The 13,676-nt window shown below is 46.6% G+C and overlaps 1 protein-coding gene across 6 annotated transcripts in view; it reads left to right on the forward strand.

Annotated features, from left to right (window-relative positions):
- Nucleotides 1–13,676, forward strand: part of LOC116946672 (regulating synaptic membrane exocytosis protein 2-like) — an 81,635-nt gene that overhangs the window by 19,367 nt on the left and 48,592 nt on the right. For 2 of the 6 annotated variants that reach the window (XM_032961854.2, XM_032961855.2), the window contains exon 6: nucleotides 10,356–10,409. The exons of 1 other annotated variant lie outside the window; for it this stretch is intronic. In XM_032961854.2, the coding sequence (XP_032817745.2) occupies nucleotides 10,356–10,409 (54 nt within the window). Of the gene's footprint in view, nucleotides 1–9,305; nucleotides 9,813–10,355; nucleotides 10,410–13,676 lie in introns of those variants that run through there. 3 more of the 6 variants (XM_032961858.2, XM_032961859.2, XM_032961856.2) reach the window with 3 other exon arrangements.

Below are 13,676 nucleotides of genomic sequence, written 5' to 3' on the forward strand. Positions count from 1 at the left end.
ATTGGCATGACTAGAATGGGATGTCTATTGAGCTCGTTAAATGTTGCGATGCTGGATCACAACTTCATTCCAACAAGAGGCAGCCAAAGCAGGTCTTATTTCCACGCTGATTTAGTGACACTTTTTGTTAAAGGTACAAGTGCAGTCCTGCAATTGCCTGATCATGCCTGCTGCTGATGAAAGAGTCTGCACTAGAGGGAGCTCTCGTAAGAATACCCACCTTTCACTCAAATGTGACCGAACCCATCGACTAACTGTGCTGTACCAATCTATATTGCTTGGTGGACAGAAGTGGAATAGTAAAAAAAAAACTTGCCCCATTATTTCAGATCCCTAGCGATGAGATTTACCTCCAGCCCACATTGCCCGTGGCATGTTATGATCACGAAAGCACCCCATACCGAGTGGGACCGCTGTGTGGTCCGACCGTTGAGTATGGAGAGTTTCATATTGAGTTCCTGAAGAAGCTCCCAGCACGCGGAAATAAACGTCGGACATCGTAGTCGGACGACACGCGGCGGTACGAGCAGCAAACACGTGGCGGTGCCGCACGGCGCGAGCGGCAACATCTCCACGCCGGGGTCTCACGCCGTCCCGGACCTTCCCAGGCCCTCCGCGAGCTCTTCTCGACCCGCTGTCCCCTAGGTCGATTGTGAGAGGTCATCAAAGACGGCGTAGCTGCCTCGGGGGGGGGGGCAGTCTCATCGCGCGATCGTGTGTCCAGCTGCACACGCTCTTGTGAGACAGACGGCACGAGTCACCCCCTTCACGTCCACACGGTCATCTCGTTCATTGTTCCCGATTCGATTCAAGGGCCGATATTTTGTCTCATTTAGACCGTCTTGTTCGTGTTATGTCTCGCAGCTCCTCTTGTTGTTGTACCTGCTACTGTCCCTGCAGAGTTTGATCCAAGCATAGATCCGATTTTCATCAAATCACAGGGCTTCCTTGTGTTTCACTTTATGAATATTAAGGGTTGCCTCATCTTTCGTTTTTGTGCAGAGAGTAGGTGTTCGGTTTGGGTGTATGAGTTAGAGACAGGATTATGGATTATGGTTCTGGTTTAGGGTTTAGGAGTTAATGATAGGGTTAGAGCCAGGATTTTTGGTATAGAGTTAATAATTCGATTTCATGGGGTAATGTTTACGGATAGAGGGTTGTAGTTTAGCGGTTAGGGAGAAGGTTCAGGTTAGGGGCAGGGACAGCAGTGTATCAATGTTGGCCATTTCCCTGCCCAGTAGGAAAGTGTATGGAATTGTGAAAGTAATAATCAGATTTATGCAATGAATCAATGCATCATTACATGCCGTTTGCTCAGGTTATGTCCCATGCCACAGTTATGTTGGAGAATAATACGTAATCTTCGTTTCCGTAAGAGGTATACATACCACTTGGTGTACAGCTGTTGGGGCACTTCGCTTTGAACATCAGTGGTGAGTGATTCACAGTCACGGCTAACATCAGTGGTGAGTGATTCACAGTCACGGCTAACATCAGTGGTGAGTGATTCACAGTGACGGCTAACATCAGTGGTGAGTGATTCACAGTCACGGCTAACATCAGTGGTGAGTGAGTCCCAGTCACGGCTAACATCAGTGGTGAGTGATTGCTAGTCACGGCTAACATCAGTGGTGAGTGATTGCTAGTCACGGCTAACATCAGTGGTGAGTGAGTCACAGTCACGGCTAACATCAGTGGTGAGTGAGTCACAGTCACGGCTAACATCAGTGGTGAGTGATTGCTAGTCACGGCTAACATCAGTGGTGAGTGATTCATATTCACGGCTAACATCAGTGGTGAGTGATTCACAGTCACGGCTAACATCAGTGGTGAGTGAGTCACAGTCACGGCTAACATCAGTGGTGAGTGATTGCTAGTCACGGCTAACATCAGTGGTGAGTGATTCACAGTCACGGCTAACATCAGTGGTGAGTGATTCACAGTCACGGCTAACATCAGTGGTGAGTGAGTCACAGTCACGGCTAACATCAGTGGTGAGTGATTGCTAGTCACGGCTAACATCAGTGGTGAGTGATATCCGCACCGTCCCTGGTCACACGCTTCTGAAACTCCCTCCTCGCCCCCTCCACTAACCTGCACTGACCAGTGTGGTGAAGTCTCGTTAAATGACCTCCACAACAAACGTGGCACGCGGTGAGGGCCCTTCATCCAGCAGTTGATTCACACATTTCTATACAAAAAACGATGCAAGGTTTGCTTCGTAGTTTCATTTAAAAACGAAGGACTGCTTCGGCAAATAGCCATGTCAACAAACTTTTGTGCGCATGTATCATTTTCACTCATATGAAAGACCTTTTGTCCTGGCAAACTTCGGCTGGAAATTATAATTTAATGCATATTAAATATATACGGCAGGTTTACAGCCACGGGAGAAAGTCCATCAAATATTTAATACTGTATACCAAATTGCACGCCAGCTTTATGTACACCCACCTTGACGTATAAGCCAGCCAGCGTTGCTCACTAACAAGCAGTGCAAATACCTGGTGTATACAATATATGCATTTCAATAAGTGATATTTTATTCATTTGGACACGTATATATTTTTTCCTTGAAAGATTCATGCTGACAACAGTCACTATTTTTTTGTTTAGTGGTAATAAATGCATTTGTTGACCATCGCCTTGATGCATATAATTAAAAAGTGGTAATGTACATCAATATTTGATGTTCCCGCTAAATTATTTTTTTGTACAGCGCACGGCATCAGATGTTACGGCTGTGTTCTGAAGACAAAGCACACAAACCATGAACGTTTGCAACTTGCGTTTTAAACTGAGATTCTACGTTCTAATACTGGCTAAATTATTTCGATTCATAGTTGATTGTTGGGTTCGGCCACAATGATCTGGCCAAATCTGTGTCGTAAGACCCTCCACCACCCGGCACAGCCAAACGAATTAATTCGTCACGTGTACAAGCCTTTATTTCGCCAAGTATTACTTAGCAAATGCTTCTTTTGTGCCCGGTGTTTTACGCGCCCCGCTGGCGCACAGTGAAAACTACAACGTGGACGTCTCCGAAAGGTCGTCAAAAAAATTATCCTCGTATCTGGCTTCACTTTACCCGTTTCATGTAAACGAGGCGACATTTGTTGGGCTGCCACTGGGGGACCGCCAATCACGCAGCTTGGCCCCCCAACGATGGCTCGAAGCCAAATCACAAATGGGGAGAAATGACCACCTTTGTCTGTGCCTCACAGGTAGGCAAATAGAATGAATGCCTCACAGGTAGGCAAATAGAATGAATGCCTCACAGGTAGGTAAATATAATGAATGCCTCACAGGTAGGCAAATAGAATGAATGCCTCACAGGTAGCCAAATAGAATGAATGCCTCACAGGTAGGCAAATAGAATGAATGCCTCACAGGTAGCCAAATAGAATGAATGCCTCACAGGTAGGCAAATAGAATGAATACCTCACAGGTAGGCAAATAGAATGAATGCCTTACAGGTAGGCAAATAGAATGGATGCCTCACAGGTAGGCAAATAGAATGAATGCCTCACAGGTAGGCAAATAGAATGAATGCCTCACAGGTAGGCAAATAGAATGAATGCCTCACAGGTAGGCAAATATAATGAATGCCTCACAGGTAGGCAAATAGAATGAATGCCTCACAGGTAGGCAAATAGAATGGATGCCTCACAGGTAGGCAAATAGAATGAATGCCTCACAGGTAGGCAAATAGAATGAATGCCTCACAGGTAGGCAAATAGAATGAATGCCTCACAGGTAGGCAAATAGAATGAATGCCTCACAGGTAGGCAAATAGAATGAATGCCTCACAGGTAGGCAAATAGAATGAATGCCTCACAGGTAGGCAAATGGAATGAATGCCTCACAGGTAGGCAAATAGAATGGATGCCTCACAGGTAGGCAAATAGAATGAATGCCTCACAGGTAGGCAAATAGAATGAATGCCTCACAGGTAGGCAAATAGAATGAATGCCTCACAGGTAGGCAAATAGAATGAATGCCTCACAGGTAGGCAAATAGAATGAATGCCTCACAGGTAGGCAAATAGAATGAATGCCTCACAGGTAGGCAAATAGAATTAATGCCTCACAGGTAGGCAAATAGAATGAATGCCTCACAGGTAGGCAAATAGAATGAATGCCTCACAGGTAGCCAAATAGAATGAATGCCTCAAAGGTAGGCAAATAGAATGAATGCCTCACAGGTAGGCAAATAGAATGAATGCCTTACAGGTAGACAAATAGAATGAATGCCTCACAGGTGGGCAAATAGAATGAATGCCTCACAGGTAGGCAAATAGAATGAATGCCTCACAGGTAGGCAAATAGAATGAATGCCTCACAGGTAGGCAAATAGAATGAATGCCTTACAGGTAGGCAAATAGAATGAATGCCTCACAGGTAGGCAAATAGAATGAATGCCTCACAGATAGGCAAATAGAATGAATGCCTTACAGGTAGGCAAATAGAATGAATGCCTCACAGGTAGGCAAATAGAATGAATGCCTCACAGGTAGGCAAATAGAATGAATGCCTCACAGGTAGGCAAATAGAAAGGCCCTTCCTCTCCGGCCCTTCCTCTCCGGCCGAGGGAAAGTCTAGCGCAGCAGCGGCAAAATTGTTAGCCACTGCCGCCGTTACGCCGTGTGGACAATTGTCCGCACCTCTATCGGTGCAAACTCTCATCGCGGGTGATAATGGCAGCGTCAACGTATGCGATATTCATTATAGGATGGGTTTTTTACTCCAGCTGTGATATCTAATTATTTAAGTCATTGACTACTCAACAGATGATTGATTGGATCACTGGACGAATGGGATAACCAGAACATAATTGGAAAGGAAAAAATGTAACTCTCCCCTCTGTTTCCACGCGTGCCGCTTGACGGAAGGGGATGGCATCAGCATCCAGCACGTAACGTCGGGCGTGCCTTGTAGGGGGTTTCCTGCCTTCCGGAGGGGCAGCAGGGTGGTGGTGCAGTGGCAACGCTCGCGCCTCACAGCAAGAAAGCCCTGGGTTCGATTCTTGACTAGGGTGCCTTTCTATGTGGAGTTTGTATGTTCTCGCCTGGTTTACATGGTTCCCTCTGGGTTTTCCTGCATTCCCCCCGTAGCTAAAGACCTTGCGTAGCGCGACTCCGTAGAACACTGCTTTGTTGTAGCCCTCTTTGTCCTGCAGAACATTATTACGAACAAAATTAAGGAAATCAAAAAACATCCATGAAGTGCTGACGAGTGAGAGCACGGGGCAGTAGCGCTGGACGAGGAAACGTCCCCGCCCCCTTCATTCGCTCCGCCAATCAGAGCGACGTGCGCTCTCAAGCCAACCAGAGCCCAACCGCCACGATGCACGATTCGTCGACGCGATGACATCGATTTAATTATTAATTATTTTCTTTAAATGTTAGCCAGGGTGAGAGCTCATGAGACCAGGCTAGCGTCTCAGCCTCCACCTAAAAGAAACATCAACACATAAATGCAGACTGAGGGTATCGCTACGATCACGGAGGTCCTGAAGGTCTTCTCTAAGAATGACCCGGACTGGGAATGCAGCAGCAGCAGCTCCTCCAACCTCATGTCTCTCCGGTGCCTTGTCGGGGGAGTAAGATGGAATGCACTCACAAGTTCAGCACATGATACTTTCTGATGTTATTTAAAAATATATATTAATTAATTATGAAATCACGTTTACCATCTGTATTATTAGCGATATTGCCTATACCCCCAATGAAGCCCTCAAATATTGCTCATATCAAATAAATAACGCTGTTGGGAACGCATCCCCATATACACAATGGTATAACGACACCTTTCAGCGCCGATTCTACGAGTGCCCACTTCTCCAGAAACAACGCAACTTGAGCGCTAAGCGAGGTCTGCCAGAAAATAAAAAAACGAATCCTGAAGTTATTCACGCGCGGTCATCACCGCCCTCTACTGGCAGACGAATGCATACCCCCAAGTGAGCTCTTGGGCCACTTTGTGCCACACAGGGACAGCTGCCAATAGGGGGCTCTGTGCTCTGAGATTTTTCGTGAGAGCGCAGTATAAATGTGAGGTTTTATTTCCAACAAAGTAATCAGTTACAATTAATATTCAAATAACGTAATTTACCGATTGTATCAGCACTAGTTTTTGGTAGTGTCAGTTGACCCCGGACTTAATTTCTCTGCGTCACTGGCAGTCTGCAGTAGAACCAGACACACATTTATCGAGGGGGTAAACAGCTCGGGGTACGGTTGCTTGTCCACTCCACTGTCTGAATGTTGAACTTCTTTCGCACCATGCGTCGCCAACCCTGCTCACTCCACTGCTGACCGAAGCCTTCCCCCCCCCACCCCCGCCAGAGGGATCTACAGAGAGGCCCCCTTCGAGGGAATTCACCCACACTGGCCTGACGTTTTGGGGTAGTTGGGAGTACCCATACTTTACCCCACCACACGCGACCTGCCCACCGACTAACCGTGGTGCACACATGCATACCACATGCATACGACAGGCAGTGTGCTCACCATTACACAGTGGCACACGTCCTATTTATTGACGTATCTTTGTGTATTGGGGTACCTTTGTAGTTTTACACTGTGTGAAAGGCGTCTGCGTTGTGTGATTGTATTGCACGCGCGTGTGTGTGTCAAGGAGCGTGAGTGCAGCGGTTAGGGCGATGCGCTCCCCTAGGTCAACTCAGCCTCAAATGAGTACCGGGTGCAGTGTGTAAATATCAACGCTGGGGATACAAAGGCGGCCGGGTGCGGTTTCTGGCCACCAACCCCCTCGTGTGTCATGCTGGCGTTCTTAGGCCCTGCTTGCTAACAGCACTTGCTCCAACAGTCGGTTAAGGCTACACGGGGGATCTTTGTCCTGTATTTGTTTGTCAAGCAGTCTTAGTTTACATAGACATATATTAAGGTGTGATAATGACTTGTGCTAAGCTGCAAGGGGCATTGTGAATATTGATGGATTTAAAAGTTTTTTTGCTGATGCTATTTTAAGGCTAAATTCCACCATACAAAAGCTATGTTCACACAAATAAAATGGGATTTTTCACTCAATACGGCATCCTCCAGCTCAATAATGTTTCTCAATGTAGCATTTTCCAGTCAATATGTAGAGGCGTGATGATAAATGACCCATTCTACACATTTTAATGGAGCCACTGCATTATTGTAATTTTTAGAAATGCATAGCTTTGGATACGATGTTGTGTGTTTACCATTTACAGTCAATGTATGATTGCTATGTTTTTGTTTTACTCTCTGTATATGAAGTTTATTTTTACCTGGCTGTTTGTGCGCATTTGTAATTCTTGATCTTGCACGCAGTCTATCAAAGTAAACCATTACACTTGGGGTTTGTTTTCTGCAGTGTAATAATGATGATATACTCTATATTTGTTTTTACATTTTCAGCCACAGTAATACATTTAATAACACGTAACTAATTATAAGGGAAGGGATGCTTCTGGGAATACGCCGTACGAGGAGATGGAGCGATTAAATCAGCATCGTTTGCGGGTGCTAGGCAGATTACTAAATTGCAGGATCGCGAGAGAGGGCGTACACTTTAGAAGGCGTTCATCTAACAGTGGATTGACCATGGCTGATGCTGCTTTCCGCTGCTGCTGATATTGATGGTGAAACACTTTGTTGACACACTGCCTAGCAGAAAACAGAACCGGTCCACTTAAAATGATATTAGCCTGACCACGTATCACCGGCCTCTCCCCCATGTCCCCAGGGCCCCCACCCCACTGGATCCCCACCATTCCACGGCACTCTTGACCTTACCCATATAAAGGGTATTGTAAAGTCAAGAGGGTGATTGACAGTCTGCCTTACATCAAGCCCAATGTATAAGCACCGGACAGGCACATTTGTCTCGCTGCAGCGGAGTGATGCAGAAGCGTAAATTAGCCACTTCCAAAGCCCAGAGCTGTTCCTTTCCACTGCAAAATAAAACTCGTTATTTCCCGGGGATAGAGCCCATCATTTTAGCACAAATCCGGAAATGAGCTGTTTGATGCATTTGCTTATTATTTTATATGGAAGTGCTGTGCATTGGCTCTTTATCATGTCTTAATACTTAATTAAACCCCCCGACTCAAACGTTACTTGTGACCTCCAATCAAAATCAAAACCGACGTGTACTGAAATCGCTCGCTGGTCCAGGTGACTCATTTGTTTATGATTGTCACGGAATTTAAGCTCGGCGTAAGCAGCTAGCAGTGGGCATTAAAGAAATGTTCTTTTGAAATTGCGTGTGCGGTCAGCTTTTGGAGGCATCAACATTTTCCGCATGACGGGACACGGAAGGAATTTATGGAGCACCATGCCAATCACCGTTACAGGAACGGCGACCCGGGTTCATGTCGAGAGCGGTGTTCTCTCAAAAGAAAAGGTTTTCGCGTCGGGGAGTTGATGCAAATGCTCCTCTGTGTTTTCATGAGTAGTCGGGGTCTCTTACACAAAGTTACCGTACATTTAATTCTCCACGAGACTGCCGTAGCAAGGGACAATTATACAAACGTTATGCACATTGCAGAGGTTGGAAATTAATAAGTTCGCCGCTAGATTTATGCGCCGATTCAAAACGTTCCGCTAATTAGATTTCTGCCGTATAATTTTTATGGCGCGTCAAATTCGCGTGCACGCTGCCCCATTCAACGGTGGACTGACACTGCCACGTTAAGGAGGCGCACGTGGTAACAACACAACTAGGGATGGGGGGGGGGGGCATTTTTTCCAATGCGGCAGCTGTGACACAAATCGCCGCTGAGATGAAATACGGGCGACCGTAGGCAAGGCGCCCCCGTTCACGAGCACGGAGTAATTAATTGGTCTAAAAATTTCGCTCGCGATTCCAAAGATGAATAATCCAGCCCGCATTGTCGCTACATCACAGTCCCTCTCTGCCGCTAATGGTCCCTTCCCAAGTCAATTGCACGCCAGCTTTATCATCGCCTGCGTGACTGAGCGTGGAAAGGATGGGATGGTGGAGGAGCAGGAGGGAGAGGGAGGGGATGGTGGAGAAGGAATATGAGGGGATGGTGGTGGTGGTGGAGGAGGGAGTGAAGGAGCAGCCTTAAAAATATAACAAAAATAATTAAATATGAAAAAATCACAGAGAGCCTGTGCCTGAAGACCATAGCTGCGGCAGCCGTTAAAAGGCTCAGAGAAAAAAAACCGGGAGGATCATGAATAATTAATGTGCTGATTGAATGGCACAGCCGTGCTCATTGTAACGAGGAGCGGCAGTACTGACTACGAGAATTCACGTTCTGCCCTGGCCGTGTTGGGGGCGGGGGGGGGCAGTGGGGGTGGAGGGCACGCATACAGCCGGCGACGGAGCCGATTTGATTTTTTTTTTACACTAGGGTATTGAATTTTAAGCGTCTTTTTTTCCCCCTTCTTCGTGCGCGGGTCCGCCAGTTATTGACACCGCAGGGTTGCGCCTACGTACAAAGCGCGCGCACGCACGTAGGTACTGTCAGCTCCATGGCAGGCCTTGTGAAATGCTCCCCGGACTGCGGCGTGCTGACCTCAGCATCATCGGTCCTCGCGGCCATTCGCTTCGCAGTCTCCGAGAGGGAACGATGTTAGCTGCATCATCGGCGAGGACGCGCGAAAACCCTGCTGCTGCTGCTGCTGGCCAGATCCTCCGTCACCGCCACCACTCGCCACTGCTGCTCTCGTTCTCACATTTCATTTCCCGTGGAATTTTCCTCTGATGCGACGAAACCCGCCCGCCTGTGCGTCCGACCGCAAGCGATGTTTTCCGGCTTTATACAGCTGATCATAGACACGTTGCACTCAGGTACAGTGGAACGGGGCGAGCCAGGGTGTGTGTGGACAGCGCCTGGTGCTGAAATGTGCTGTGGTATCGACATCGACGGATTTTTTTTTTATATTTTCATTTTTAAGCTGTCGGATTCAGAATAGCTGTTACATTTATATTTGCGTATATAGTGTAGTCATAATATTGACGAGTGTTTATACACCTATTTAGTACACCGTGTTATATAATTTTGCCGAATAGACTGCTCGGATAAATGCACGATTGAGTAACCGTTTTAAATGCTGGATACGTCTTGCCGTGTATTTTTAGCCTGCCATTTGTAGGGACTGCTGAGGATGTCGTCTGTTAGCATTCACGGCGTGCGTTTCGCCCATGCGTTGTTGGCGTCGTCGTTGTTGCTTGATGCACCTCGTTATTTATGTCGCGTTTTGATGCATGCCGGGATTTAGAAGAAAAACAAAATCCCAGTGTGCAGGGTGTACATGCGGATGTTGGGAGGATGCGATGTGATCCAATGCTGTGTGCGCGCTGTGTTTTTTTCCGGTCGGTATTTGCTTACAGCAGCCGTATTCCACCGCCAGCCGCTGCCATGTCCACCGTCTCCCGACTGCTGCGGTCAGTACAGTCCCCCTTGCCTCTTGCGATTCTGAAAAATATTCACAATTCCGTGTCTGTGAAGCAAATGCGCGCACGTACGGCGGCACGTCGTGCTCATGTCTAACGCAGCCGCACTCATGTCTAACGCAGCCGCACGGGCGCTACAGAGAGACGTCTGCGATAGGAGTCGCACTCGCGAGCAAGTGCTCATTTGCAAACATCTGCTGTGGAGGTTGCTCTCCGTCATTCAGCTCTTGAGACGTTTGCGGCGAAGGAATCTCTGCGATTCGAGGCGTCGATTTGTACCAAATGGTTCTTGAGATGCCTCAACGACTAGTCGCCCACTGCCCACGCTGTCTTGTTAGGTGTCTGTGCCTGATTGAGGTGTCTGGAAATCAATTGCAGCTGAAAATGCCACGTGACAGGCGAGTGCTGTTTGACATGCAAAGTGATACAGATGAGGCTGAACTCTTAGAAGATCTCAACACATGCATCAAATAGATATAGAATAGGGACGTTTCAGGAAATGGCCCTTCTTTATAGCATCACGCCCATTTCCCCGAACGTCACCTATTACATACATTGTCCTTTTTATGGCAGAGTTATTGATGGACGTGTTGGTTATTTGTGCTTGTGCCCCACTGCCAATGCAACAAAACAGGACTAAAATGTCACGGTAATCAAAAACAGAAACCAACATCCCAGCTCTACTTCTTCTTAGTACGTCATTACATTCACAACGTTTGTCAGGACTCTCATTGGTTGTAATAATTTGAGCTACAAGTATTCAAATATGTCAATATAGTGGGAAAAAATAGAGGCTTCTCTAGCCACCATTTCAACTATATACTGTACAGAGGGCTTCATCAACAATGCATCTGGAAAAGCGATAGGGGCCAGTGTCACAGTTTCAGATGTACATTTCAGGCTTAAACAAGTGGGCAATCACGCGTGTAATTGTGAAGCGGATTTTGGCGTCGGCTTAGTACGTCAACCAATTAGGAATTCTGTAATTCAGATAGAAATCATCTGTCCACATTTATTGATCGGAGATAAATTCTCATAAAGTGTCACGGTGGTGTCGGATATACTCGGACCGACTGTCTCCTCCGTCCATGATGGGATGGCGATGATTTGTTTTCATTCATAACAAAGCCGTATTTTTCTTAAACTGGAGATAATTACCTTCTAAATGACACGCCACGTGTATCATTGGGGTTCTTTTGAAATTTTCACGTCGAGGTTTTGAGTGATTTGTGGAACTGCCCTACAGCATTAAATTCATGTTGCTAAAGGTCTCTTGGGTATCGATGCAACATGACTCGTGTAGTAACAGAGTTACCCGTGTTCAAATGTCTGCAAATGTTTTGCGGGACCACACTGCAAGATCACATTCCATGGCACACCCGATATCAAAACCTCTGAATTGATTTGAACGTGGTTCAACAATCCAGAAATATGACAATTCAATCCGACTCAAAATAGCCCACGTTTCATGTTACATATGAGAGAGAAAAAAGTGTTTGAGGTCACTGTAGTCTGAGAGACTTGCTGTTCTTTCTGAATTCGACATTATTATTATTATGCTGCCGTATAATAACAAGGAAATGATTTATGTATCTAGAAGAGCCTTGCTGAGCCTTGCCACTCTTGTCTCGTAGGATCCTGCATTTTATTGTTGGGCCAAATTCATTTTAAAGGGTTGTTATATCTGTACGTATAAGGCCCTTTCGTAAATCCACTGCTGGACTGCCAGAAATATATCGTCCTGAATGCTCAAATGGTAAGACTTACCATCTGGAAGAAGTATCTTAAAACAGCTCGTTCGTCAGTCTGCTGCTGGGTGAGGGCCTCAAAACACCGTGAGAATCGAAGTGGGGTTGGGGGCTATGAGACCGTACTTCACCACGCTGGTCAGCGTGGTTTGGCATAGTCAGGGAGCGTAGATGTGGATGCATAGAGGTACAGTACAATGCAATTCTGTGCACTGCCATCTGTCGCCCATGAAACGATCTTTTTGCACGTGGGAGGGATGAACACCCACGGGATGGGAGCATGAGGGGAGAACGCGCTAGGCCTAGGCTGTTGGTGAATGTGTACATGCATGGGAGATTGTGAAATGCAGTGTATTTGATTAAAGCTTGTAGCTACGGGGCTCAGGAATTAAAACAGGGATGGAAATCGATGCCATCACGAGCAATGCGATGTATGGGAGTTGGCGTGCATGGTGTAGTGTGGAATCATGCACAATACGATGAACGAGACGATGGACAGGTTTGTTAAATTCACCAGCAGACCAAATGGGAGCCCCTGCCGCGTGCGGCGGCAGGGTCACGTGGGAGTACTCCCACCTCTTCCGAGATGTGTGGTCAGTGTGGAAGAGTAGGCCGAACACCATCTAGAGTGGCTCTCTGCAGCTCTGCAATTTCTTTCCAGCAGCAAGCACTTTCAGGGCAACACCTTTACCTTTTTAACCATTAATGTTTTATGTTGAATGCGAAACCTGTGCTTGGTTTTAGAAGAACGATTACAGATAGGTGTACACAAGTTTTTCATGATTGCTTGGCTGTTCTAAGCGAAGTAGGTGTTATTGTTTAGTCCAAAGGGAACCAAAACTCTATTTTTTTTTATTTCTCGAGCAAAACCATGAGCTGGCTCTTTATTCCCCGTAGAAATCTGCAGGATGTTTTGTGTGGGACTCCGTCCATTACGATTTGCAGAACACTTCTGTATTTGGGCAGCTCGGGGGCTTGGTGGCATGTTTATGATAAGTGAGCATTCCACACGTGGAGCCATTGAGCCAGCACCTCCCAGAGTGGCACGGATTCGGGGAACTAATTCGACTCCACGTGCCTCGTGGCACCACGCACTCACAAATATTGCTGCCATATCTTTTCAATCACCAGCGAATGTGGAGCGCGAGCTCCCATTCCCCTCCTAATGGATGATTACTTTGATAATCATCCCGCGAAATTACTTTTTTTTTCCCCCAATTAAAAATGATGCTGCGCATCGGCAATGAAACTTGCAGGCTACTTCACATCATTCACTGCTATCTTTCTACGCATTCATGGGTACGTGAACGTGTGAGTGAATGTGTGAGAATATATTCAGGTTAATGACATAATTCGAATTAATAAGAAAAGTGAGTGGGCTTGGGCAGGATATCTTGGTACCAGGGTGATCAAGAATAATAACGGAGTGGCAGCCGATGAACAGAATGCGTCCGAGAGGACGGCCACCGTGGACATGGAGTGATGAAACCAGTTCAGGTGCCGGGTTGAT

The sequence above is a fragment of the Petromyzon marinus genome, chromosome 27, assembly GCF_048934315.1.
Source record: "Petromyzon marinus isolate PM22_M1 ecotype Great Lakes invasive population chromosome 27, UKy_Petmar_22M1.pri1.0, whole genome shotgun sequence".
NCBI classification, from domain to species: Eukaryota; Metazoa; Chordata; class Hyperoartia; order Petromyzontiformes; family Petromyzontidae; genus Petromyzon; species Petromyzon marinus.